At 44.0% G+C, this 25688-nt stretch overlaps 2 protein-coding genes and 1 long non-coding RNA gene across 3 annotated transcripts in view; 2 read left to right on the top strand and 1 right to left on the bottom strand.

The window, feature by feature from the left end:
* The window catches only part of AACS (acetoacetyl-CoA synthetase), a 44031-nt gene extending 31533 nt beyond the window's left edge, over positions 1 to 12498 (bottom strand). Inside the window, exons 1-4 of the mRNA XM_069794883.1 lie at positions 12264 to 12498; positions 8849 to 8952; positions 4217 to 4337; positions 1089 to 1202 (exon numbers count right to left, since the gene is read on the bottom strand). Coding sequence (XP_069650984.1) covers positions 1089 to 1202; positions 4217 to 4337; positions 8849 to 8952; positions 12264 to 12381 — 457 coding nt within the window. The 5' untranslated portion in view covers positions 12382 to 12498. The remainder of the gene's footprint in view (positions 1 to 1088; positions 1203 to 4216; positions 4338 to 8848; positions 8953 to 12263) is intronic.
* A 45-nt stretch (positions 12499 to 12543) lies between these two features.
* Positions 12544 to 18266, top strand: LOC138687460 (uncharacterized). The gene is made up of 2 exons (XR_011326639.1): positions 12544 to 13542; positions 14531 to 18266. It is a non-coding gene; the product is annotated as an uncharacterized lncRNA (long non-coding RNA).
* A 922-nt stretch (positions 18267 to 19188) lies between these two features.
* On the top strand, positions 19189 to 25672 carry BRI3BP (BRI3 binding protein). The gene is made up of 3 exons (XM_069794882.1): positions 19189 to 19412; positions 20320 to 20422; positions 21078 to 25672. The coding sequence occupies exons 1-3, from the start codon at positions 19224 to 19226 to the stop codon at positions 21494 to 21496; spliced, it is 711 nt and encodes a 236-aa protein (XP_069650983.1). The 5' UTR covers positions 19189 to 19223; the 3' UTR covers positions 21497 to 25672.
* The last annotated feature ends 16 nt before the right edge of the window (positions 25673 to 25688 follow it).

Here is a 25688-nt window from a genome sequence, read left to right as displayed (position 1 = left end):
GGTTTAATACAAATAATAATGCATACCCTTCTGTTTTTGAAGACATGGGTTCAAGTTCTGGTTTGTAACATGTAGAAGACAAACCAGTTTCATCACTTTGGGTTTGCATCATATAAGAATTTACACATACTTAGGATAATGGCCAAGTATTGCTCAAAGAACATGTGATTCCAGTAGTAAGATGGATATGCACATCAACAGAACTACCAGGTAAGAGTGAAGGAGCTTCAAGGATATTGCAGTTTTGACCATACTGACAAAATTGAAGAGAGTATGCTACAGAGCACATGAAACACAGAGATGAAGTGGCTCAGCTGGAAGATAAAACCTGCAATTTAGAAATAAATGGACTGAGACCAGCTTGAGTAACTCCTTTCTATGCCTCGACTGTATACTATACAAGCTGTTCACAAGACAAAAAACTGTTTATATAGAAAAATCCACATGACAGTCTTATGACAGAAAATACTACTACAGAAAATTTTGTGAGTTACTAAAAGGATCACAGGCTTCTAACTACTAAGCTCTGCATTGATATGACTTGAAAAGTTACCGTGCACCAGCTCTTCACTACCACCATTCTAGAAGACACTACTCCCAGAAGCACTGGTGGCAGAAGGTAGTACAAGTCCATTCCTCAAGAACTGCAATTCACAGTGCACCGTATTACCTGGGGCTGCAGGGTCAGTAACTGCAAGCTGGCACTAGAAAAACCAACCTGGGAGCGTAATTTCCAAGATTGCCCCTGTGTGAATCTGCCAGACCTTGTGAATCAAGGCTCAGCTAGATGCAAAGTCTCCATCACTTCCGTTTCCAAGGAGTGCTTATGAAGCAGACCTTAGTGAAGCTATGAATGAGGTATTTTCCTTTCCCCTCCAGTGCTAGAGAACTTGCAGGCTAATCCAGGTTCCTTCTCTCTAGAAGTGTATTTCATACAAATGTAAACATAGCAGCATAAGAGCCTTTTCTTTAGAATGTTTCTGTGAAATAGTATTTCATATTCATGTTTCTGTAACCCTGACTACTCACTTGCATATTGCAAGAAAATTTCAACTCCCATCCTTTAAAAAAAGAAAAAAGTTACTCACCCACAACTCTGTCTCCTACTTTTACTCCCATCTTCCTCATGGCTGCAGCATACAAAGCTACAGCTTGTCTCAGCTCTTCAAAAGTAATTTTCAAGATTTCTTCTTTGCCTTCCTCTGAGGAAAGACAATTAAAACAACCAGTCAGAAGTTATGCATTGCAACATAAGCAGAGACTAGTACAAACAACTAATTCTGGAAGAAAAAATACAAAGCAATTTTAGGAGAAGAGTTTCCATTAATAATTATAATTTTTGTTTTTCAGGTTCCTGTTATGCTGTACCAAGCCCTTCTATTTAATGGGAATCAAGCAGTAATCAGTAATATTCAATCAGTAGGCACCACGACATTTTCAAAGACAGAACACACATCTGCAAAAATGCAAACTATTCACTGGAGAAAGGTGCGTCCTCAAAGAGCATTCACGATAAATAGATTGCACTCACCAAGGCTGCTTTCTAAGGTGGAAAGAACAACCTCATTTTCCCTTTTTGCTCGGTTTTCTCATTAGGTCTAGGAAACAGCATCAAGGTGCCAACTTTAGGTTTTATTACAGCAAGTCGCTGTGGACTAGAAAATCACGCACATATAGTTCCTAAGGTCTGACTTTCAATATGCTTTTTAAACATCTGTGTTTGCCAGCATACCACAAAGCAAATAAACTAAACTGGATTCCATGCATCTCTGAAAAGACCTGCAGGGTGTTTTCATTTTTGTACTGTCAGGTAAGCTGTTACTAAATCACTCGTGAAACAAAATGAACAAATCTAAATGTTATGAAAGGCAAAGTTTGTCATCTTAAAGGTCCCTTCCTGCACTCCCTCAATGTGACTCCTGCAAACCACTTGGCCTGTCCTGCTTCCAGTATCCAGCACTTCTTCTGAAAACACATATGCCAAGGATGTCACAACAAAAATGTACTGCATGCCCTGTTACAGCGGGTCCTTGCAGAACTACCATCAGTCTGATTTCCTTAAGCAGGGAACAGTGTTTGTCACTCTTTTGCCTTCTTAAACTTCCACCCCAGTAAATTTGGACTTGCACAGAGCAACTGAGCAGGTTGTGATGGGAAACAGCACAGAAGTCAATATAACATGTAGTTCATAAGCTGAGCAGGGACTGACAACAGGTTCTGTGTTCCCATAGAACAACAGGAAATGGGACTCTGATCTTGCACCGTTATTAAAGCCCCCAGGAGAAGGGAGTCACAAACAAGAGATTCACAGTAGGAGCCAGTGACAAGTGAAATTGTTTAGGAAAGTTACATTTACATTCCTGTGCTCTATTACACCTACACTGCTCCCACAGAATCATCCCTAGTGAATACATGCACCTGACAGGTTTCCAGAACACCACTCTGACCTAGCAGTAAGGGGTTAACAAAAAATACTCTTGACTTAAGAGATCTTAAGAAGATTAAATACAGCAGAAGGTCATGAAAAGAAATGCAGATGGAAGTCTGTTCACTGCAGAGAAGTAAATGTGTTCACTCCAGCACTGATAACAGTATTCAACTGGAAAAGAATTTTGCTCCTTTTGATATCATCACCTGTGATTATGCAACACAAAACAGTAAGTCTCTGGTATACCCCATGACTTCCTAACAAGAAGGAAGATCTACAGGGACAATGTAATCACATGTCAAACCAAATAATTCACTAAGTTGATAATTCCTTCAATAATTTAAATACTTTCAGTTCAACTCCACTTTTTCTCAAGTTGCATGTTTAGCTTCTAACATTAACAAATCAATCGCATCAATTCTACATACATTTAGAGTTGACTTACTAATCGGTGTTTGGCTTTTAGCTGTTGCACAAGATGTACTTAATTACACTGATTTTTTTCCTCCATTAAATAATATATAAGAAGCTTTTCTAATGATCTCAAAATTTGAGAGTGATAAGTTCATCACTTTGAAGCCAGCTTTCTGTTACAAGCCTCATTTCTATGAGACTTCACCAGATCAATTCTTATTACAGCAAAACTGGGCCACAGATTTTCCCATTCTCTCTGAACTGGTAGTTGATATATATCTAGAGATAGATATATATATATATATGAGATCAGAGAGGTTTATTTCACTATGTCTAAGCAGTAAAATGCAACTGAGAAGTATCTCCTTCAGCAGTAAGCTTACAAAAGACTATTCTATTGTCTCACACTGTTTTTAAACAGCTATCAGAATAACAGTAATACATATGTAATTCAAAAACTGATCTCCACATATCAGAAATCAGAAACTAAGACTCTTAACATCTACACAATCAATCCACTGCATAATTTTTTCTGCTAACAAGCTGTAAGAAGGCATTGTTTATTGTTAATCTATTAAGAAGCATCACCGCTTGGTCTGTCTTATAATAAGGATTAGGTCCAGTAAAAGGGAAGCTCTGAATATAACTCCCTAGGGAAGCACTCACACACCTGAACAGAAGCTAATCACATCTAGCAGCGATTAGAATCAATTTTTAAAGTTACCAAAGTCAGCAGATATAGGGAAAGGACGTTGTCTTAACGTTACCATCCTCATTATGAGTATACCCAGATTTCACTAGACTTAAATCTTGTCCAGCGTAACAAAAAATTAAGACTGAGCTTTAGTCTTCCAGAAAAGTGAAATTCCAAGTCTTCCATACACATAATTGTCCTTCCTTTCTGTATTGTCAAAAGCAGAGTTAATTCCTACCTACACCCCATGTAGTTCTTTTAGTATTCCTAAGATAAAAGGCATAGGAAGAGGGTGGGAAGGACAATATCAAGCAAATGTGCCAAAATACTTCCTGAAGGCAAGCATTAGGCAAGTGTTTATAACAAATGTGAAGTAATAGCTCAAATACTGAGTGAGCCTAAACACAACATGATCTCCGCTACCTTAATGCCGTTAAGCACATTCTAAGAAAGCTTCATGTAGTTTGCCAAGGCCTTTTCAGAACTATCGATATTCCCAGAGCATGTTTTGCTGTTTTTTGTAGAGCTGTATCACAGACTCTACAGAGTTACTGACTTTATTTTCCTCTTTACTCCTTATCTAAGACAGTTTATTTCAAGGTTTCATAAAAAGCAGAGCTATTTTATAAGGCCTAGTCCTATGAACTATAAATAAATACAAGCCGTTAATTCTTTCTTACTTGCCGCATACAGTGCAATCTTGTCATTGTCCTTGTGCTTCAGAAGATTTTCTGCATAGTTTAGACGGCTACCTTTAAACCATTCCGGGACATCTGCAATACTTTTAGATGTATCAACCACCTGAAAAAAAATTAAAAAAACCTTCCTTGAAAACTGTAATATGATTTCTTTTTCAGAGCATCGTACAGAAATCAGCTAATCAATTCCAAGCTCTTTATACACTCTAGTAGGCAACAATCATTTCTCCTGCCTTACAGATAGCAAACAGACACTAAATCCTGTAATTACAGGCCTGGAAAGATTAATTATTTGTTAACTGTCACAAGCAAAGACATTACAACAAAACTAGAAAAAGTTCCTTGCTAACAGTTCTACCTTCGGACCAGCCTCAAATACACAAGCAAAGCAAACCACTATGACTGTACCCAGACCATAAGCTACACACAAACCACAGTGCACGCTGGGGTTTTGCCTCTGGGAAGATCCAGAGCAGGGACTGAGCTACAGCATATTGTAGCTCTCTACCAGGCCATACACTCCAGCCTCCCTGTTACAAAAACCAAAACGTAGGAAGACGAGTACCCATTCTTCCCCAGCATGAGTCACAAGTTACAGAGACCAACATCAGGAACTTAGACAATGGTAATTCAATTTAACCCTAGGATAAATAAGTGAATGGTATAGTCAAATGTAACTAAAAAGTTCAAGCTTTTTATTCCAATTCTCCATTTTTTACAATTAAGTTGCAGTAAACATTCAAGTAATCCAAAGCTTCATCCAGAATGCAAAGTACTGCTACCAACCTCTACAACTAAGAAATACTGTGTTACAAACTGTGCAAGTGCACATTTCTACCATGCTTGATTTGCCATTTTCTAAAAAGAGGGTCCAACCACCTAATAAACCTATATTAAGCAATTCCCCATTTAGGACTACGACATGCAAAGAATTGAAAAATGTAATGAAAAGAAGTCACAAAAATATGTTCAGCTGAAACCACTTCCCTTCACCTTGAACTAAGTAAGCCTCAAAATATTAAATTACCTCATGATAAGTCACAGTTAAGACTATACTTTAATAACAGTGGTAGGTAAAGAGCCCCTTAGCATTAGCCACAAAAGCATGTAAACTCCTTGCAAAATGCCCCACTTTTTAGAGATTCAGCTGCCCAGCAGCACATGCATTTTGTAATCTTCAAATTGAAACTTTATTTTATAGTTGTGCTTTTGAAAGCTTCAGTTTATACCCTCAGGTTCTCCCTTATGGACTACACATGCATTACAGAGACAGCATGCTTTCAGACCAAGTAAAAGGCTCTTCTGAAAGCCAGATAGAACTCAAAATACCTCCCACTCCAGAAAACCTAATATTTTTGTGCTTTGAGATGTACAGTGTATGTATTACTGGAGGCAATCCTAAAATTAATTTTTATAAGAGAAGTTAAAGCTCATGTGAAGTGCTCTACTGTATTACTTTATTTCAAATGAATTTTCTAAACTCAAGTAGATTTCTTTGCTTGTAACAATTAGCTAGAACTGTGTTAAAACAGTTTATCAACTCAGGCTGCAGAAATATTACTGCGGTAATTAGATGCCACTCTTAAAACTGACTCATTACTGACTTCCTTAGCTTGAAGAAAAGCAAGCAGAACATTTTCAGCATTTTCCAGGACAAGATCTAATTTAACCCTGTTTTTTCCTGAAGTGGAACATCCTTTCAAAGAGCTCCGCTACCATAAGGTGCTGGACTCGCATACTCGATGTTCCATTATTTTCTACTCAGGTAACACCTATGACTCCTAGTTAAGCCCAATCTCTTTAGTAGTGGTACTTTGTTATGTAACAACCTGATCTCTCCCTTAGAGGTAAATTCTCAGCAAGCAACAAAAACTCCAGGTCTGCTAATTATTTAGGGGAAGATCCCAGTTCCAGGAAGTCTATAAAAATGTAGAGCTTTGCAACAAGCCTTTTGTTTCATACAGTCCTAACAAACACTTAGCAAGGCTAGAGGTAAGGGAAGGAAGAGCAATCTATAGTGCTGACTGCCATCCTCATTAAATGAGTAAGGCTTTACTCCTACTCACAGCAGCATTAAGGCATACAAGGCCAATTTGAGCAGTTAGGTGAACATGCCAAGTATCAGCTGTACTCCCATGCCACCAGCTCCTGTTCTACCATTGTTCATAGCAGCTGATCAGTGACTACTTCCCAAGCCTCAACAACTACAAATAAGCATCACATTAGCAATATCCTCTGTCTACACCTCTACTGTATTTCCCCCCTCCTTGAAGTGGTTTGCTAATTCTGCTACAACCATGTGTTATCATGCCCCAGAGATTCTGCTTATCCTAAGCAGAGACTGTACCTTTGAGAATGAATCTCACCATTACCATGAGGCAGATAATCCTTGCCTATGGTACATGTGATGCTCTGTATGACCTGAAGAGCAAAACAGCATGCCTTATGCAAAGCCAGAGAGCAGATACTATCAGATGCTCAAAGCAGCCCCTCCACAGGAACAGCTGTCAGGTGCTTCTTGTAGCAAAAAGAGAGATAAGTTTAGACTATATTCCTCATTTAAAACCAATAGCTACTTGTAACTTGACATAATGCCAGTGCTGCCATGCCAGGATAGCTTTGTACACTGGAAGTACCTTTGTTCTTTTCAGAAGTGACATGGATATCAATTGCTGTAGTGACATGAGCATGTCTACATCAAATACTTAAAACCTTTACTAAGTTTAAATCAAACACTGGCTGCCTGCATCATATATACACAATGTTTTATTGGTTTGGATTTTTTTTTTTAGAATGACCTGTGGAAGTAGAAACTGTTCCACTGGCTAGGAACAAAGGAGTCAACTCTGGTTCATGAAAAATTTTATTTTCCTCAAAGCATAATGCTTACTTCCAACAAGCAGCAGGGATCAAGTGGTAAGACACTTCAGATCAAACTTTTCAGCCCTTTAACTACCACAGAACAGCTCAGATACTGTGATCAGCCTTTCCTCCTGACATTCAACAGAAACAGACCAATGGTAAGGACTAACAGCAAGTCAGCTTTGAGACTCAGCAAAGCTGGAGTCAAGCCTTGCAGCTGACACTATGCTGACACTGAGGCAAACAGCAATATCAAGGAAAAGTGAGTCAAGTATCCTCTTCTGCAGTACTTGTCTACCAGCTGACTCTGCTTCTCCTGTTTTAAGATATCACATCACAGCAAGACCCTTGCAGAATAGGCATGCAGGGGCCTAGAAGCTCTCGAGTGGTCTAGTTAAAGCCTTCCTAGACATCCCCATCTTCTTGCTTCTCATCCTCAAGAAACATCCATTTTTAGGCCACCATTGCATGCTTCCGTCTCCCTTCCAGTTCACCAGCCATTGGTGGTATCTGGAAAAGGAGACTTCCAGAAGTGCCAATCCCAATCCTGCAAGGCAAGAGAACAAGAAGAGTTACTGTCCAGCTTGCTCAGTACAGATACAAGGGTGCAAAATAGCTCCTCTGAACTGCTTGCTCAGGACAATTTGCATTCATGTGGAAATTTAGAAAAATAGCCTCACTAGCAGCACAGATTATGTCAATAAAATAGACAGTATTCCAAATCAAAATCTGGCCAGATTTTGAACTACCATCTACAGAAAAAAAATAAAAGACTAAGTGTTTACAGTCTTTAGACTACATACTTCAAAAAGCAGGCTAGTTCTTACAATCTTGCTAAATTCACTCTTCTAAAGGGTCACATTAAGACACCTAAGCATGCAGTTTCATGGCAGGAGGAACCACTTGATCTATCATACCATGCAGTACAAAAATTTGTAAGACTGGAAAAGGCAAAAGAAACTTACCAGTTCCCTCTGCAGAACTGCCAGTACTCTTGAGTGTTCTTGGAACAGAAGGCCTCCAGGGATTAAGGTACAAGTCCAGTCCTCTCTACTAAGTCCCAGAAAGGTTCTTCTGCATCAGGCTTTTGAAGGAATTAGACCATCATCTTCCTCAGATGGAAAACTGCAGGCTGGTGTTGATATTCTATGCCAGGACTGTACAAGGGCTCCAGCCTTGTCCTCCATTTACAAGAGGAAGTCACCTTTATCTCAAAGCAACACTGTGGCATGGTCTAGTATTCCACCTGTGATTGTGTTCAACCACTACAATTCCCTGAGATATTTCAAGCCTACATCCGATTGCAGAGACTTCCGTAACCAGTTCTACAAAACTGGAGTGAAACAGGTGTGCTTATCAGGTAAGCTGACTCAGGGAACGTAAACATGAACTTGACTGCATGCCAGCATTTATAAAATAAAGACAATAGTCTACCAGCATAATCCTAAAGCAGAAGGCAGTATGTTGGTAGACTCCTCACAAGCAGCCAGAACTGCCAAGGTATTTGAGAGCACACAACCACAGGGACACTACAGCAGAATTGCTTAGGGCAACAGAACTCTAGGATTGTCACTGTCCTAAAGCATACCAGCAACAGAACACCACCATCCATCACAAGCAAATTCAGGACTATACACTTAACAGATTCTTTGTATCACTTGCAAAGGTTCCAGGAACAGATCAAAAGATTGATTGTAAAACTGGTTTACCTCCCTATTGTGTTGCACTTGACTGTTTAAGATAAACACTTACCTCATCATATAGGCGAGAACATGTGATGTTACTGTACTTCCAGAACTCTGCCCAGAAGTCTGAGAAGGATTCCACTGACCACTGGTATAAGTCATCGTAGTTGGCTAGAAGTAATAGATATCTGTTAGTGTTATGTGGAGAATTACAGGAATTGAGACAAACTACAATTAGGGATATCCCAGATAAAGAAAATTTGTGGCTAAAAAACAGTAAGATAAAACCGATCACACAGGATAGATCACTTCTGTTCAAGGCAAGTGACTATGGCATCAACAGAAATAGTCTACTTGAACACCTGAACAGATGGCATCATTCCACCTGACAAGCCATTTGCCACCACAGAGATAGGAGCCTTTAATAACTCCATGCAACATTTACCCCCCCTTCCCCCACCAGTGCAACTGAAGATTCGATAGCAGGATGGAGTCCTGCTTGCTGACATTTCCACTCCCTAGCATATCATCAACACAATGCTTTCATACAGCAAAAGATAAACAATTCTTCCTGACAAAAGACATTTGCTGTATGGTTCTAGTCTGGGACCAAAGACCTCCAATAGCATGGTAACATGGAGATTAGATGCACTCCTTATCTAACTGTAATATCAACAGCACTGTTAAAGTAAGCACACATTATTCCTCAATAAACAAGGGGTCTGACAGATTGCAGCTTACCTTTTCACACTAAAACAGCACAAATGAGGTGAAACAAGATGTTTACTAGGCAGATATTAAAACCATGACCTGGCATTAAGAACATGGAAATGAGCAGTTTAAGTCTTACATGACTGCAAGACAGGTGAAGTTACCTGAGGAATGTACACCAAAACCCCACAATTCAAACTAAATACTGAAACTCAGTGTGTACAGCAGTTCTAGGTATAACTGAAGCTGATTCCTCATCATCAGCTTAAAAGTGACATTCCCAAGTCATGGCCATGCTGTCTGAAGCTGTGCCAACAGCCACATTAAATATGAATATCTGCCATCAGTGACAGCAGTAACAGTTTTCTGCTCTGTCAACTGTGTTCCCTATTTGATGCTTTCAGCTAAAGCACCTGAAGTCATTTTCTCCAATTATCTTTGGTTTGTCATCCTGTTATCCAGCTGATTGCTTCAGAAGTTATCTTTGCAACCTCTTCCTACAAGGAGGACATCCTCCAGCTTTACAAGAGAAAAAACATTCAAAACCATCTCTACACTGTTACTCACACTTGATCACTACAGCCATTTCCCCACCCAGTCTGCCCCTTCCACATCTTATTCCACTCAGTCTTTTCCATCATTGTGATATTACTCCCTAGGTATTACTGACATAGTAGAAGCAAAGGCAAGGACTCTTCTCCATAACTCAGCTTTTGCCCACATACTGCATCAACCTCAGCCTCCCACATACCCTTTTTTACACTCCACCCAAGTCACTCTTCACTGTTCCATACACTGCACATTAGCTGGTGTGGGGATAAGATTTTACCAAAAGAAAGTTCAAGTTTCCATCTCCTCCTTCAAAAACCAGTTGTACAGCATGCTCTGAATCATTTGATAAATGCAAAAAGCTACAAATCACACTTATTTGTTTTTTTTTACAATATGAAGAGTTTATTCTGTCTTGTCTATACAGTTCATCCCCAAATGAGCTTCAGCATGCAAGCCCTTCAGGGCACAAGCCTGGTATTCAGCAGTTAAATATTACATCTTGTTACTACATTGTCAGGGTGGGGCAGAGCCATGCTGTTTAAAGGGTTATATTGCCCTTAGCTCTCCTCAGTCAGTCCACATCTTGATGTTACATAAAGAATCCATTCTTAGCTGTTGAATAGCACACAGACCAATGAACATCAGTTCAGAGCTAATGGAACTTGACAAAGGTTTCTATATATGCACAGGAATCCACTTTGGATGCAGATAGCCACTTCAAAATGGGGTAAAAAGAGTTCTAGTTGTTACAGCCATGAACACGGGCAGCCCATCTGAAACTGCATTCCGTCTTGAGCGTACGAGTACCAGTTAGATGACACTTCTACCCAGGAGTTAGCTAAAATCCTTCAGTAACTTGCTTCCTAAGCAGCAGGAGAGTTAGACACTATAGATTCGTGTTCAAATGGGAAATCCCCCAGCAGTCAAAATAGTGACCTGCTTGCCTACATAGCAAGTTCCCAATCAAGGTACACAATTGTTTTCCAGACATGAACTGCTAAAAGCACTAGATACATTGCTACTACTCCAGAATGTCTCTGCTTGTACCACAGTCACATTTATACTGGACAGGCAAACTTGTCAGGCCGTTTGCCAAAACTATTCCCTCCACCCCCCATCAGACAAATGATTACAGGAAAGCTACACAAGCAACCTGGTCCCCAAATACTTAGGGAGAACAGGCAGCATAAAACAAGCTAGTCAGAACTGGAGAGTTTGACTCCCACATGCACTTAAGCCCACCCGGTTCAAGATGTCAATGAGCCCACACAGCCAGCACCACTGACTCCTGATATCCTGGAGACACCACCTACAGTTAGCAGTCATTGAAGAAACAGAACAATCTGGGCTGAAAAACATCTGGAGGTCCAAACCCTTACTCAAAGCAGGGCTAAATTCTAAGTTGATAGGTTGTTCTCAAGTCAAAGCACTGCACACCTTTTCACAGCTATATAGGTATTTCTAAACAAGCATGAATCAGAGCTTGAAGTTCAAGAGCTTGGGCAGATGCACAGCAAAAAACCTTGGCTTCCATCACTGAACCAAATTATACATCACCTTTCACTTCCCAGCATACTTAGAAATTACAGACATACTCTTCACAAACAAGGATGCGGACGCAAGCACAGCTTTCACTCAAGGCTCACACACATATGTTGTTAAAGCACCATATTAAGGCTTACCTTAACCTCACAGCCATGATGGCAGCGATCCCTCCTTCCCACACCCCCTTAAAACATTAAGCCCCTTCAGTATTGCTATTGGCCCCAGGAAATCCCTGCAAGCAGGACCTCAGCTACACCGACGAGCAGACAGGAGCACGCAGCAGGTACCAGTGCCGACGCTGCCCGGGCTGACATCCAGCAGCAGCACCGGTAACAGATAAGGCTGTTTGCATTGCCCATCGGCACGCACCCTCGCACTAAGCCAGATGCTGCACCAGAGGCCTCTGCATGAGGCACAAGCAGAGCATCCCGCTCGCAGCCTGGACCACTTTGCCCCCTCCTGCCTCCGGGGTGCGGGGGGTGTCCGGGCACCTTGTCCCCCTTCTCTGGGGTAGGGACAGACGGACGGCCCGCAGCCCTGCCGCGGACCCGCGGTAAGGCCAGCCCCGGGGAAGCCGAGCCCCGCCGGCCCCCACAGCCAGTGCACGGCCCCGAGCAAAGCCCAGAGGGCCTCCCCGCCTGGGCGCTGCCCGCCCGCCCCCGCCCGCCGCTCACCCAGGCGGAGCCCGCAGCTGCTGGCCACGGCGGCGCGGAACCGGTCCATGTGGGTGTTGCGCTTCGTGTCAGGCTCCCACAGCACCTGCGACTCCATGATCTCGGGCTCCCGGGACATGGCGGCGGCAGCAGCAGCAGCAAACGACCGGAGCGAGCGAGCAACCGTCCCTCTCACGGAGGCGCCGACACCACACCAGGCTGCCGCCGCCCCTCAGCCCTGACTGCGGCGCCCCTCCTCCGGGCGCACCCTTTAAGGTCCTCCGATGCCTCACCGTTCCGCCTCCCTCCGTAACCTTCCGCCGGAGAGAAAAGAGTGCGGGGCGCTGCGCCCCGCCCCCGGCCGCCGAGGGGGCGAGGAGCGCGGCGGGGCGCCGAGGGGCAGCTCCGCCACCGCCCCGGCGGTCCCCGGCCCGGAGAGCGGGGGGGCGGCGGGGGAGGGGGGTCATCCCCCTCCGGCTCCCTCAGGAGAGCGGGGGGAGGCGCGATCGGTGCGGAATGAATGGGGAGCAGGCGCGGCTGGCGCCCGGCCACGGCACGGCCGAGCCGGGGACTGCGGCGAGGCCCCTCACGGCGGCGGGCGGCCCTGACGGGGGTCTCGGCGGTCCCTCACCTCAGGCGGCAGCGACCCCCCCCCCCCTCCCCCGGGTCCCTCCCGCCAAGTGACCGCGTCCCGTCCCCGGGGCAGCCCCGACCCAGCGGTCTCCACCCTGACAGAAACCCCGCGGCGGGACTTTGTTTAACCACCGGGTTGTGACAGGATTAAACGGGCAGATCCCGCCCGTGGCCCCCGCGGCGGCAGGTGTCGTGCGGGCCCTGCGGCGTCGGGGCCATCTCCCGCCCGCGGAGGCCGGTCAGGGCACGGCCGACGAGCCGCCCCGCCGGGGCGCTGTGGAGAGCGGAGAGCCGCCGCTTGGGTCCCCGCCACCGCTAAAGGTCAGCGAACGCCGTGTCGGCACCGCGGAGGAACCGTCGCTTCGCGCTTCTCAAGGCGCCTCTCCAAAATTGCCGCCGAGGGAGAGGTCTGAAGAAGGCCCCGCTGCCAAATGTCTTTGACCCAATAATGAGGCAAGAAACACATTTCTCCATAGCCTCGCTATCCCAGTGACGCTTTTGTAACGCTCTCTGCCTACGTTATCTTGCACCTTGGATTAAACTCGATCCCCTCTCTCCGTCCAACATGTGAGGTCTTCCCCTTACTGACAATCGCTATGTCGCAACGGCCGACTTCAGCCAAGAAGCGGAGGTAACGACTACTTGGTAACAACGCACAAGTCACTGTGTATGTATGCTGCTTATGTAACTGTTACTTTCAGGGTCATGATTTCCCTTCGAATTCGTAGAAGCCTTGAAAAATACGAATTTGGTGGTGAATTGTACAGGCATACAGTGTAACTGTGAAAGTAAAATACATGTAGTAGATAGTAGTATACTTGCTATAAATTTAATTTAGATTTTTGTGCTACTGGACTACAACTACTTTATTAGATTTGCAGGCCATGGCAACATGATTTGAACAATCCTGCAGTTTTTATTCGCCTCAAGAAAGACCTTACATATAGCGTATTTTTAAGTACCTCTCTCCAGAGCCTAGCAGACCTGGAGAGGCTGGGGCTGGAGTCAGGACACATTATCTGATTTTATGCTCCTCCCTCGCCTTGGCAGTGGCGCTGAGAGGTCAGCGGAGGTGTGAAACCCGCGGCACAGTCACCCTGCCAAGGCCCCGAGGTACGAGAGGGACACAAGGACGCGTGCTCCGGTGAACGGGCCCCGGCTGTTTCACCCTTTCAGCTGGGCTTGGGAGCCACAGCCTGTGGTGGAGAAAACAAACTATCTAGAAACTCCATCTCTGCACGCCCATGGAAGAGATAACTTTTGGGGTTTGCGCTTCCGGTTGTGAAGACATTTACTGTGATAACAGAGTGTTAACGAGCGTGGATATATGCCGGCTTGGGACACAAAGTCTTGGGGTGCAGCTCGTAAAACCCAGGTTTTACGAAGGCATTGCCTCCCGCCCGCACCACAGCCCTCTGCGAGGGGTCTCCAGGGCAGCCCTAGCCCTCCGCATCTGTCTACCCCCAGCTGATTGACAGTCTGTCCTGCCCTGGGGTGTAAAGGTGAGCTTCTGGTCAGGTTTTCTACAGTTCTCCGAGAATTACACCTGACGCAAGTACCTGGTGAACCTGTCATGGCCGGTGTTACGAGCTCCCCGCGAGCCCTGGAAGCAAACCTGTCATTTCCTATTTTTACCTCACTTCTGTTTCATCCAGCCGGACTCTGAGGCCGCCCCCCGCTCCCCATCCCTGCCCCGGGGGAGCCACAGCCCCGACGCTTCCCGCCGTCCCCTCGCCCCGGAGGCCGCCGGCCGCCACCGCCCCTCAGGCGGCGTGGGACCGGGCGGCCCCACGCTGCGGACGGATCCCGCGCGGCGCACGGCGGGCGCGACGCCGGCGCGCCTGATTGGCTGCCACGCGCCTGGCTCCACATCAGCCCAGAGCCCGCTCTCCTCACGGCTAGGCTGACGGGGGAAGAGCTGACACCATGAAGAACCAATTGGCGCAGAGGTTTCTCAAGCCCTCTTCTCTGTCGACCAGTGAGCGACCGGAAGAGGAGGAGGTGTGCCCAATCGGAGGAGAGCTCTCATCCTGCTCGGCAGGAGGGGGTGGGGTCCCTCCCTGATTCCCCTCAGCGCTGAGGCGAGACCGGCGCGGCCCGGCGGCGATGCCGGTGTTGCCCGTTTTAAGCTAAAAAAGCAGCAGCAAACCAGCAGCCTTCCTCCACCCAAAGCGGCCTGTGCATCTAAAAAGAAAATGCGCAGCCAAATCGCCTGAGAAGGGACCCAAAAATCCTCTCGCTGAGCTGAAAAAGGCGTAGTTTAAAATGTACTGACCCACTTACTGTTCAAGGAGAAAGGGGTGCACTGGGAATTCGGTGATAAAACTTGGGCTTTTAGGAAAGCCTGACAGAGCTCATTTATTAACAGCAGTTTCACTATTGCATCCTTACTTGGAGTGAGGTATGCCTCCATGTTCCTTGCCCTCATTCCAGTTTTGCCTTATCCAAGCTGGTTTTTCCTTCTTTCAAAAGTGACTTTGGAAAAGTGGGAAGAAAAAGAAGGAAAATTAAACAAGCCTTTACTGAGAAAATGGGCATTAAGAGGACTGCAGTGACTACTAACCATAGTTTCGAGACTAGATTAGGATAGCTGGAGGAAAATAGCCTGAATAAGATTAACTGGGATTGACCATTTTCAAATCTTTTTAAGCTGTGCTTTATACCTACTAATAGTAATAATAGGTTAAAAATTAAATCATGTCTTCTGCTTTAGATTAGATTAGGGGCCCGTCAAAAGATGCTTCAGAACCGATTAGCAGTAATAACGATGATGATGGCACTACCTCGTTTGTGGCCTATGAGGTAACTAATCTGCAGTCAGCCTAAAATGAAAATGAGTGATGAAATGCATGGACCTGTAAGATAAAGGTTTCGTAACAATACCTCACGGCAATCTGTGCAGTGTGCTGAGGCCTGACCATGATCCATTGATCCAACACCTGGATTAGGAAATCTAAAGATTTTGGAAAGTTTTAAAAGAATCCTATATTCAGAGTGGCCACCAGCTGGTTAAGAGTCTGTATAAGAATAAGAAACTTCTGGCTCATCTGACATCCATGACCTCTGCAATCTCTACATGGTGTCAGGAGGACAAGTAACCAGAATCAAAATCAAAAGCATTTGCAGAAAGGGAAGAAGAAAGAAAAGGAAAAGGAAAAGAGAAAGAGAAAAAGAAAAAGAAAAGCAGCAGTGACACATTGCAAGAAAAGCCTCACAGGCCTAGCAGCAAAACATGAAGAGAAAAGGGCTAAAATGACAAAAGGTCATAAAGCCATCAGCTGTGACAAGTTGAGGCTGTGAGATTAAGTAAAGACAGAAAAACAAAGGTCAGTGAGGTTAAGGACTGGTCCACAGTAACACTGATTGTCTTTCTTTAAGGCTATGACATTTTTTTCAGCATAAAAAATATTTTAAAAGAGAGAACCCTATGATCTGCTAAAACTTTGACATCTAGAAGACCCTAATTTATTCTAAACACTGTTCAGATTGTTGTCAAATCCCATACTCTATCTGAGTAAGACATCTCACGCAGTTTCTAGTGCAGATCAGGAAACAGAGAAGTACACTTATGCTTCTTCTGTGCAGTAAGACCCCCATCACAGGACCTTTCTGGAAACCTCACAGTTGTCCTAATTAAAAAGTTCAATGTGGTTGAGATCAGTATTTCATGCCATGATGCAATGTATTCTTTGAGCAGACATGATTTCATTTATTTAAACGAGAAGGGTGAAATACTGTGTAATTTCATAAGAGCTGTGGAATTGGAGAGATGAATGTACCTGAAACAGGCTCATTGAGACAGGTCAGGAAATCAATTAAATACCAGGGAAGATTCCCAAATTATCCTGACCTCATATGAAGGACAACCCTGAGCGCCGGCTTCCAAAGGCAGCCTCTAAAATAGGCCTCTGAGAATGGATGGAAAGAAACAACAAGCACTTTGCTGAAGTGATTTTCAGGGGATCCCACAATGTAAACTTGCGTAGAGAAATAAGAACATCCCCAAATTTGCAGGAACAAGACTCATCGGACCAGAAGCAGCACAAGGGGACCCAGAAAAGGCCATGCCAAATGGAAGCAAATGAAAGAATTATAACTGGCACAGAAAACAACACTCATGAGGGTTAATTACATTACTGTCGTGTTTTGGTACTGCAAGGTTCTTTACATGCAAGAAATGCCCCAAAGCGGACACTTTGCTGTGTGCTGGGAGTCTAGGCACAGCATGACACTGAGGGCAGATAACCAAAACCCTCGTAAGAACCTCAAAAATACCTGTCATCAATTAGCAGCCCCTTTTTGGAAGAGTATGAGATAGATTTCAGAATATACACAGGTAATAACATATCAGCAATTTCAAGACCACCTTAAAAGAGAATGAAAGCCCCGTTTATAAATATATAAAGAATCTATATCCTACTGAAATTAAGTAAGATCCTAAGCACCTTCCTGGATCTGGGCCCAACCCTTTCAGGGCCAAATATAAATAAATGCTAAAAAGTCTAGGCCATTCTGCTAAATGTGAAAATAAGTGGTTTGGCTAGACTAAAACTGGGGAAAAGTCCATAGCAAAGATGTCTGTATTCTAGATGTCTACTCAGCTACTTGACTTAGGCCAAGCCATGAGGTTTAAACATCCAGGACACAGGGTATAAAATCGGAAGGAGATACTTCAAGTTATTCCAGTGACTGGGAGAGCTAGAAGCTGCACCCCTGACTCTGCGGGAACTCCCCAGGAAGGGGCCCGTAAAAGCAGAGCTCTGCCCTGTAATTTTCAGAGCAGAGAACCTGAATGGTGCGCAGACATGGTCATGGGCTGCCTACACCTTCCCAGGCACGAGGAGAAGCTCTGGGGAGGGTGTCAGGATCCCCTGTGCCCTGAAGTTACTGTTGGGCAATTTAGCAAACATTTTCTGCCCCAGCTCACGTCATCAGTCGGTGCAGAATCTACAGTACAGACCTATGGATCTGGTTTTATATTGCCACCATTGTGTTCCTATCTTGTCTAACTCAGGCTCCTGTCAATGAATGATGAACCAGAATGTGCTCTGTAGGCAATGAAGTACTTTTCTATCTCCTGGGGATTCTTACTTCGCTCTGCTAACATCCTGGTTGGGTTTCACTACCCAGCAGGAGCCAATAACATTGTCTAATTTATACTTCCCAAGTGGTCTTTTGTTAGTCTTGTTAGTCAGGAAAAATCAACATAAAACCTGTCAGAAGAGGGAGTTGCACGATTAAGCATCCTGAATTTCCGCATATACATCTGAGTCAGAGTTTCTCAAGGGTAAAGACACAAGAGTCCTTCAGAAACTCTTGACCTGAAGTTGATAGTGTACTGAAAAGAGAGATGTCATTTTTTGACATTAAACTTCTGTATTCTCTTTGTCATTTGGGGATTGAGCCTGGGAATCTCCTCAGAGAGGGAGGGATACCCTTGCAGGAAGAGGCAGCTTGCTGTACTTTATGTAAAGATTGTAATGAGTCTCAAGAGCCCAAATACACAGCTGAATAATTTAAAACCTCTGCAGGAGAGGATCTGGGGGCCAAGAAAGTCGATCATGAGTCGGCAATGCGCCCTTGCAGCAAAGAAGCCCAACAGCATCCTGGGCTGTGTTAGTAAGAGCATAGCCAGCAGGTCAAGGGAGGTGATCCTTCCCCTCGGTTTGGCCCTTCCGAGACCACGTCTGGAGTAGCATGCCCAGGTTTGGGCTCCACGCTGCAAGATGGATATTGATACTGGGGCGAGTCCAATGGAGGCCACGGAGCAGGGCGAGAGTGCCTGGAGAGGGCAAAGGCAAGACCTTACCTCTGCCTGCACCTGCCTGAGTGGAGGATACAGGGAAAACGGAGCCAGAACCTTCTCGAAGGTGCACGCTGACAGCAGGAGAGTCAACGGCCCTACACTGAGACGTGGGAAATCCTGATCAGATAGTAGGGAAAAAATATTTTGCCAAGTAGATTATTAAATATAAAATTTAGCCTGGAATAGGCTAAATACTGTGACGGGTCAAATATTGGAAGGGGTTAAATATATCGGGATGGGTTATGGACCGGGACAAGCTAAATCCCGGGGCAGGTTGCTCGGAGGCTGGACACAGCAGTAGACTTGAACAGACCTTTTTGGCTCGGGGGGGCTGCACAGGAAGACCTTCGGCTGCCCCATTTCAACCTAAATTCTTATTTTGTGATTTCAATAAACCCATTCCTTTAAGGGGGGGGGGGCGGTGCACTCCCAGAGTGCACCGCCCCCCGGCACCGCCCTCCCCCCGACGCCGGCGGAGTTCGCGACGCGGTCTCTAGGGGGCGCTACAATCGCGGCGCTGCCTGGCCGCAGCGCGGGCGGCCATGGCGGCGGGGCGGCTGCCGGCGCTGCTGCTCCTCGCCCTGCTGCTGGGCGGCACGGCGGGACCCGGCGCTTGGGCAGCGCGGAGCCGCGGCGCCGAGAAGCAAAACAGCCTCCGCCGCGCCGCCAGCGGTCTCTACCAGGGCGTCAGCGGCCTCTTCGGCGAGGACAACGTGCGGGCCCTGCAGAAGGTGAGGCGCCGGCCGCTTTCCCTCCCCCTACAAACCCTTCGGTTCCTTTCCCTTCGCGCCCTCTCCCCGCGCCGTTGCTCCCGGGGGTGACCGGGCGGTTCTGTGAGGCAGAGCCCCGCGGTTGGCCGCCCCCTCCCCGCCCCCGGCGCGGCGGTCGGTGCTGGACCCGCGGCGGCCTCGTCTCTTGTGCGAGCCCGGCTGCCGGTGAGGCGGTGGAACGGCTGGAGCGTTGCCTGGGGAAGGAAGACGGGAGGCCAGGCTTGACGTGGAGCAAACGGCAAAAAAATATTAAAACCGGAAACCTGTAAATAAAGATTATTTTAGGTGGAGGAGGCGGCCAGGGCAGACCGCTGTCGGTGAGGAGCCCTCCAACTGAAATATGGTCTGTCTGCATCAGCAGAGCATCCTGTGTTTGCGGGGCCTCATATGAACTTGCAGGAAATCAGGCGTGCAGGCAGACGTATCTATACATTCCTCTCTTCCTTCTTTCCTCGGCCAGTAGGAAGACATAATACTGTAAAACTGACATTTGGGTGTGATGCTGGGGACATCTCTCAGTTGCTCTATAAAACTAATTCTCTCATTTGCTTTACCAATGTCCATTGCTGGCAATAGTGTTTTCTTTAAACTTCAGGCCAATGGTAAAGCTAATGAAGTGCTTTTTAAAATCCTGTCACCATCGACATTTACATGCCAAAATACCTAGAATAAGGACAACCGTAATAAGTAAATTTCTGATTTGCAGAGTTAAAAAACATTTACAGAGTTACAATTTTTTCCTTAGGGACTTCAAAATAGCCTGCAATTCTTGCTTAATGAATTATAAGTCTACTCATGACTAATAAGTCTCAAAGTGTGTTTAAGGAATTGAGGTGGGTTTTTTTTAATTTTCAATTTTATTTCTCAGTTTTTCTCAAGGTTGACAGAGAGGTTTGTGAATGGGGTGGATATATTAATGGACACATTCTGGAGAATATGGACTGATTTGTTAGATGTTCTTGGAATTGATGGTAAGTGTGATGCCTGTTAACTCTTGAACTACATCAGCCTGTATCGATGTTTACAAGCATAGGCCAAGTGGGAAAATAATTACATTTTATCGTGCTGCATTAAACATCCATCAGTGGTATATCTATTCGCTTCACGTGGCTTTGATTTTGCTATTAGTACCTTTAAACATGAGGACTAAAACCAGCCGTTCCGTTTCTTTATATGTATCTATAGGATGTCTATAAAACGCATTACAAGTCATGGTTGGTTTCTTGGTATCATTGTTAAATGGATGCACATGGCCAGGAATGGTGCAGGGAAATAAAGGAGGACTGGAAGAAGGAAAGGTGCAAATGAGAGCCTTCAGAATGTAACTTTTACAAAGGAGGATCTTTAGCCTCAGTATGAACTTCGACCTTAGGCCCTATAGTAGTTTGTCTTCAAAGAACCTTTAGCACCTCTACCTTAAAGGAACTGATTCAATTGCATCATTGGAGCTGAGCCAGTGATTTGAAAAAGGTCCATCCAGAAATGGAGGAACTAGCTTTACCCCTTCCTTCAGAAAACACAGCCATGATCCCACTGCATGACCCTTTGAAGCTGTGCTTCCATTTTTGCCCTTACCACTTTGGCGTGCACTTGTTAATATTCTGTAAATTTTCCTTTGTTTTTCAGCCTCCAACTTGACTCATTATTTCAGCCCAGCCGCAATTGCCAACAATCCGACCCGTGCTCTTCTGCTGATTGGTGCCATTTTACTTGCCTATTGGTTTTTATCTCTCTTCCTTGGATTCTTCTTCTATCTCCTGCACATGCTGTTTGGTCGCTTTTTCTGGATTGCGAGGGTTGCCCTTTTCACTCTCTCGTGCGTGTACATCCTCCAGAAGTATGAAGGTGACCCAGAACATGCAGTCCTGCCTCTCTGCTTTGTTGTAGCAGTCTACTTCATGACGGGGCCAGTTGGATTTTACTGGAGAAGAAACAGCAACAGCAGCCTTGAGGAGAAGATGGACCACCTTGACAGTCAGATCAGACTTCTGAACATACGTCTTTCTAGGGTGATTGAAAACCTGGACAGAGGCAGTGACCAGTGAACCAACCCCTATAGACCACTGTACACCAGCTCTAGAAAATTCCTAAGCACTGTCTCATTCGAAGTTACAAAGCAACAAAACATCACATGGTAAAAAGTGTGCAAAGTTATAACTTTTCATCATGTGTAAGACTAATTTATCTAGATTATACACTCAGCCATTATACTTGTAGGAAAAAAAAAAAACATTTAAAAAATTCAGCTGTATATTCAGAGAGTTTTATCCAGTACTAGAATTTTCTCAGTAGATAAACGCTTACTTTTACAAGCATTTAAAACATCTTTTGTAAAGTTTTTATAAAAAACAAATTGAGTAGTCTTTCAAATATTGAAAATGAGCTAAACATATGCAAATTTGACACTTAAAAAGTTAAAAAGAAAAAAAAAAATCTCAAGCTACCAAACACTTCCATTGAGAAGTAACTGCTGTGGGTCCGCATTTTTTTTCAAATTTGCGAATGTTTTTGGTTTATTGTTGGCTTATTTCATTGCCTTGAAGTTGCCTTTCATAGAGTATCAGATGAGGAATTTTCTGGTATCCAGGCCAAAAAATTCGCACCATAGCTTTTAATAGGAGGTGGGAAATAAGGGAGAAGGAAGATTTCATAAATTTGAAGTCTGTAAATGCCAGTCCAGTATGAGGAATCGAGAAGTGCACCTGTGCAATTATTTCATTGCGTTTCATCTCAAGAACTTTAATTTGGTGTCTGAAAGGAAATCTGTTTTAATAAATTGACACAAAGGGAAGAGATGTAGCCTGGCAAATTGTAATTCATATTTCATCTTTACGGTGAAGCATTTTCCAAGCATAAGTGCATAGAATAAAACATTTTTGATCTCAGGACCCACAAACTTTCTCAAAAAAGGCAGCAGTTAAAACACTTGCAAATGTATTGTTGCTTAAAGCTTTCTCAGGACCAATAAGCGGCAATAAATTATCTTCAGGAAGATCTGGATTTTTTTCTAAAATTGTAATAGTTTTGTAGGAGCTTTTTGCTTGAAGTCTGTGTCCTCGCTATATTGGGTTTTGGGGAAGGTGAGTCACCTTACGAGAAGGCTGTATTAAACAGTCACATTTCAAAGTGATGTAGGAGCTTAGAAGCAATTTTATTTTGAAGGATTCTATGTATTTGTAACCTTAGAATCAACTAGCTTGGTAGACTACTACTGGCTTTGTAAGGCTTGCTGAAATGCATCGAAACAAAGGTAACCTCAGGGAAGAAAGTCCGGTAAGTGGTTTAACTTGGTAACCTATAGCATCCAAGGGTATAAATGGGGGGAGGGAGGGGAAGCATCTAAACCACAGCGATGAGCACAGTATCAATACCATGAGAGGTAAAATGGACCACAGCTGAAGAACTACATATTCCATAACGTCTAAACGAACAAGTAAAGAAAAAAACGCAACAAAAACTGATATGTGACAGGGACTGGTTAAAAAGGAAGGGGAACAAATATGAATAGGTGATCTGCGTGCTGTTGCTTCACCTGCGAGCGCCGGCTCCAGTGGGACCGGCCGGGGCAGCTGAGCACAGCTTGGCGCTTGGGCTTCGTGTTTCGTTGGATAGAGCTTTTGTTGGATGTGACACTTAACTGAATGTAACTGTGGGGTGAATTTATTTTTCTCTTAATGCTGAAGTTTAATACTCTTCGTAAAATGTGTGTTACTTGCCTGACCTATTTTGGGCTGTATGTGACATTTACATGAGGGATTATTTTAAAATCCATGTTAATGGCCTTTACTCCAAACTGTGATCACTTAAGTTCAACACGGTTGAAGTTCATATGCAGTTGGCACTGTTGTAATCCATTTTAATTTTTTATGTCACCTGTAAATCCCCCTGCACCTGAGTTTTCAAGAAATATACATTTAGAGTTGCAGAGTAACTGCTTTTCCTAACTTAAAATCTTTCCCATGAACAGATTAAGTACTGTGGCAACAAATAGTCCACTTTGTAAAGCTGAAAATGTAAATTACAGTATATTCCTTTTTACAGCTCATTTTCCATAGTATTACAGAGTCTTCCCTGTCAACTCAGTTTTCCCTACTGTTGTGCACAGAGGACTGGGCTAAAACACCAACCTGGAAATTAGAAATTGATGAGCAAAGCTTGTCAGGTCTTTACATGTTTTGCTAAATTTGAGGCCTGAGGACCAAAGTCTGCAAACCTCGCTCGTGTAAGCGGCTCCATCGACTTCCATAGGACGATCTGCATGAGTCAGTTTTGCATAGATTGTATTTTATGTAATCCATATTTAACGTTGAAGTTAAAAATACTGAATCGTTTATATATTAAGAGTTGTCTATGATAAAGATTTCTTTTAAAATACTATATAAAAGTTAATTTGGATTATAGTTTCTCCCTGTCTCGCTCTAATCATTTATCTTAGTTTTGTAAAATCAGTCCTCCTATATTAATATGCTTAATTTTGATCACCCTGCTGCTTGAAAAAAAGTATTTTTATATTTACTTGCATCCCATGTATAGCAAAATGTTATGTGAAAAGCGGTATGTATAAAATTGGATATTTTTAATCAGTATTTTTCCCAGCGCTCAGTTTTCACATTAGTCAAAATCAGACGTATGATTTTTTTTAAAGCACAATCTAATCTTCAGTATATATATACTTTAAAAATGCTCTGTATTTTTAAACATGCACTGTAGTGAAAGCGCTTTTGGGACATGAATGTGGTATTGTACTTGATCTCTTTCAACTTTTGTAAATACCTTTTACAAATATTTTCCATACCAAGTCATCTAGTTTATCCATGGAGGTTTTTGCTCTGTTTTTTAGAACTCGTTCTCGTGACAGTGGTTGCACTGCTTTTGTGTTGCCATTGCTAGAAGCGTCTCGTACGAATTCGCAGAGATGTGCAGGTATCGAACCGGGACATGGAATTTGACAGACTTGCCCAAGTCGGTGGCAGAAATGAGAATAAAACCCAGATCTCGCGGCTCCCAGCCTTTTGCTCCAACCACTAGAAGCTTAATGGAAGGTGGGTAGCAGCATCTATGCACTCCTCTAACGTCCGCTTCCCTCGGCATCGGGCCTGGTGCGAGCTGCTCGTCAAGTGGCGCAGCTTAGCTGAGGGGCAGGTGGGTAGGAGACGCAGCCCATCTGTCCTCTCCCCCCGCGGCCGCCCATCCAGAGTGGTTCCCGTTTATTGACCTTCCCGTTGGCAGCGGCTGCTGCTTGAAAGAACGTCGCCTTCTGTAACTGGCCGACGTGACCCTTTAGGATGGGCTGCAGGCTGGCCGGTATCAGAAATGCTGGTAGGGTCTTGAGTGTTCTAAACTTCGTACTTTAAGACCTAATATTGGAAACTACTGTAGTGTTTTCAGTACCTTCACGTTTTTGCCAAACTAACATCCGTAGCAATTTCTTTGGAAGTACATGCCTTGCCTATAGATAACTGATCTGTTGTATTCGGAATGCAATGCTTTTAAAAGTGGTATTGGGTGTCAGAGTGCAGTGTATAAAATCTGGTGTAATTCAGTGCTGTACTTAATAGTGCGTCCTTCAAACTGTGATTTGCTTTTAAAGACTTGTTGCATTGTTAGTGTGGAAAATAGACCAGTATCAATCTTAGCTCTTTGATGGTGTAGAAGTTTTTAAGTGTGACTTGCCTCACGTACTGATCCGTATTTGGCAGCTAATGACGTAAATGACCATAAGTTCTCTTTGTCTGGGAAAATAAAAGGTTTTATTGTATCCGCATGTATTTTAAACGTTTGGATAACTCCATCGAACGGTAATGACAGCACATATAAAAATCGATCTTTTCCTTTTAATCAGAAATGGTATTTGCTATAGTAGCACTCGTTATCGGCACTGATGTTAGTGATTCCACATCCTGTTTTGTACATCGGATTTCAAGATTATAGTGTTTAAGTTTGTACAATTGTGTTTATGTAAAGAATAACTTGGTCTGAAGAGGTGATGTGTGTATACTTTTGACATATGATCTGTAGGGAAGTACTAGATTCTACTGATAATATTGTTAAGCAGTTACAAATCTATCCAACTTATTTTTTACAGAGCTATACATGCCTTTATTTATTACTTATCTGACCACCCAATCAGTGTACTCTGTAGTTAAATATTTGTAGACCGGTTTCACGAATCAACTATGGTATTGTGACAAAGCTTACAATAAATGTTTACTGAAACTTTGCACCCAGAAATGAATC

This window comes from Haliaeetus albicilla, chromosome 10 (genome assembly GCF_947461875.1).
Source record: "Haliaeetus albicilla chromosome 10, bHalAlb1.1, whole genome shotgun sequence".
Taxonomy (NCBI): domain Eukaryota; kingdom Metazoa; phylum Chordata; class Aves; order Accipitriformes; family Accipitridae; genus Haliaeetus; species Haliaeetus albicilla.
The sequence above is the reverse complement of the archived record's forward strand: the minus strand, read 5'-3'. Positions and strand labels throughout refer to the sequence as shown.

Excerpts from the sequence above, each read along its gene's own strand:
- BRI3BP (XM_069794882.1), top strand. The coding sequence starts at position 19,224 with ATGGCGGCGGGGCGGCTGCCGGCGCTGCTGCTCCTCGCCCTGCTGCTG. Across the intron at positions 19,413-20,319 it reads ACGTGCGGGCCCTGCAGAAG|TTTTTCTCAAGGTTGACAGA; the intron begins GTGAGGCGCCGG and ends TTTATTTCTCAG. Across the intron at positions 20,423-21,077 it reads AGATGTTCTTGGAATTGATG|CCTCCAACTTGACTCATTAT; the intron begins GTAAGTGTGATG and ends TTTGTTTTTCAG.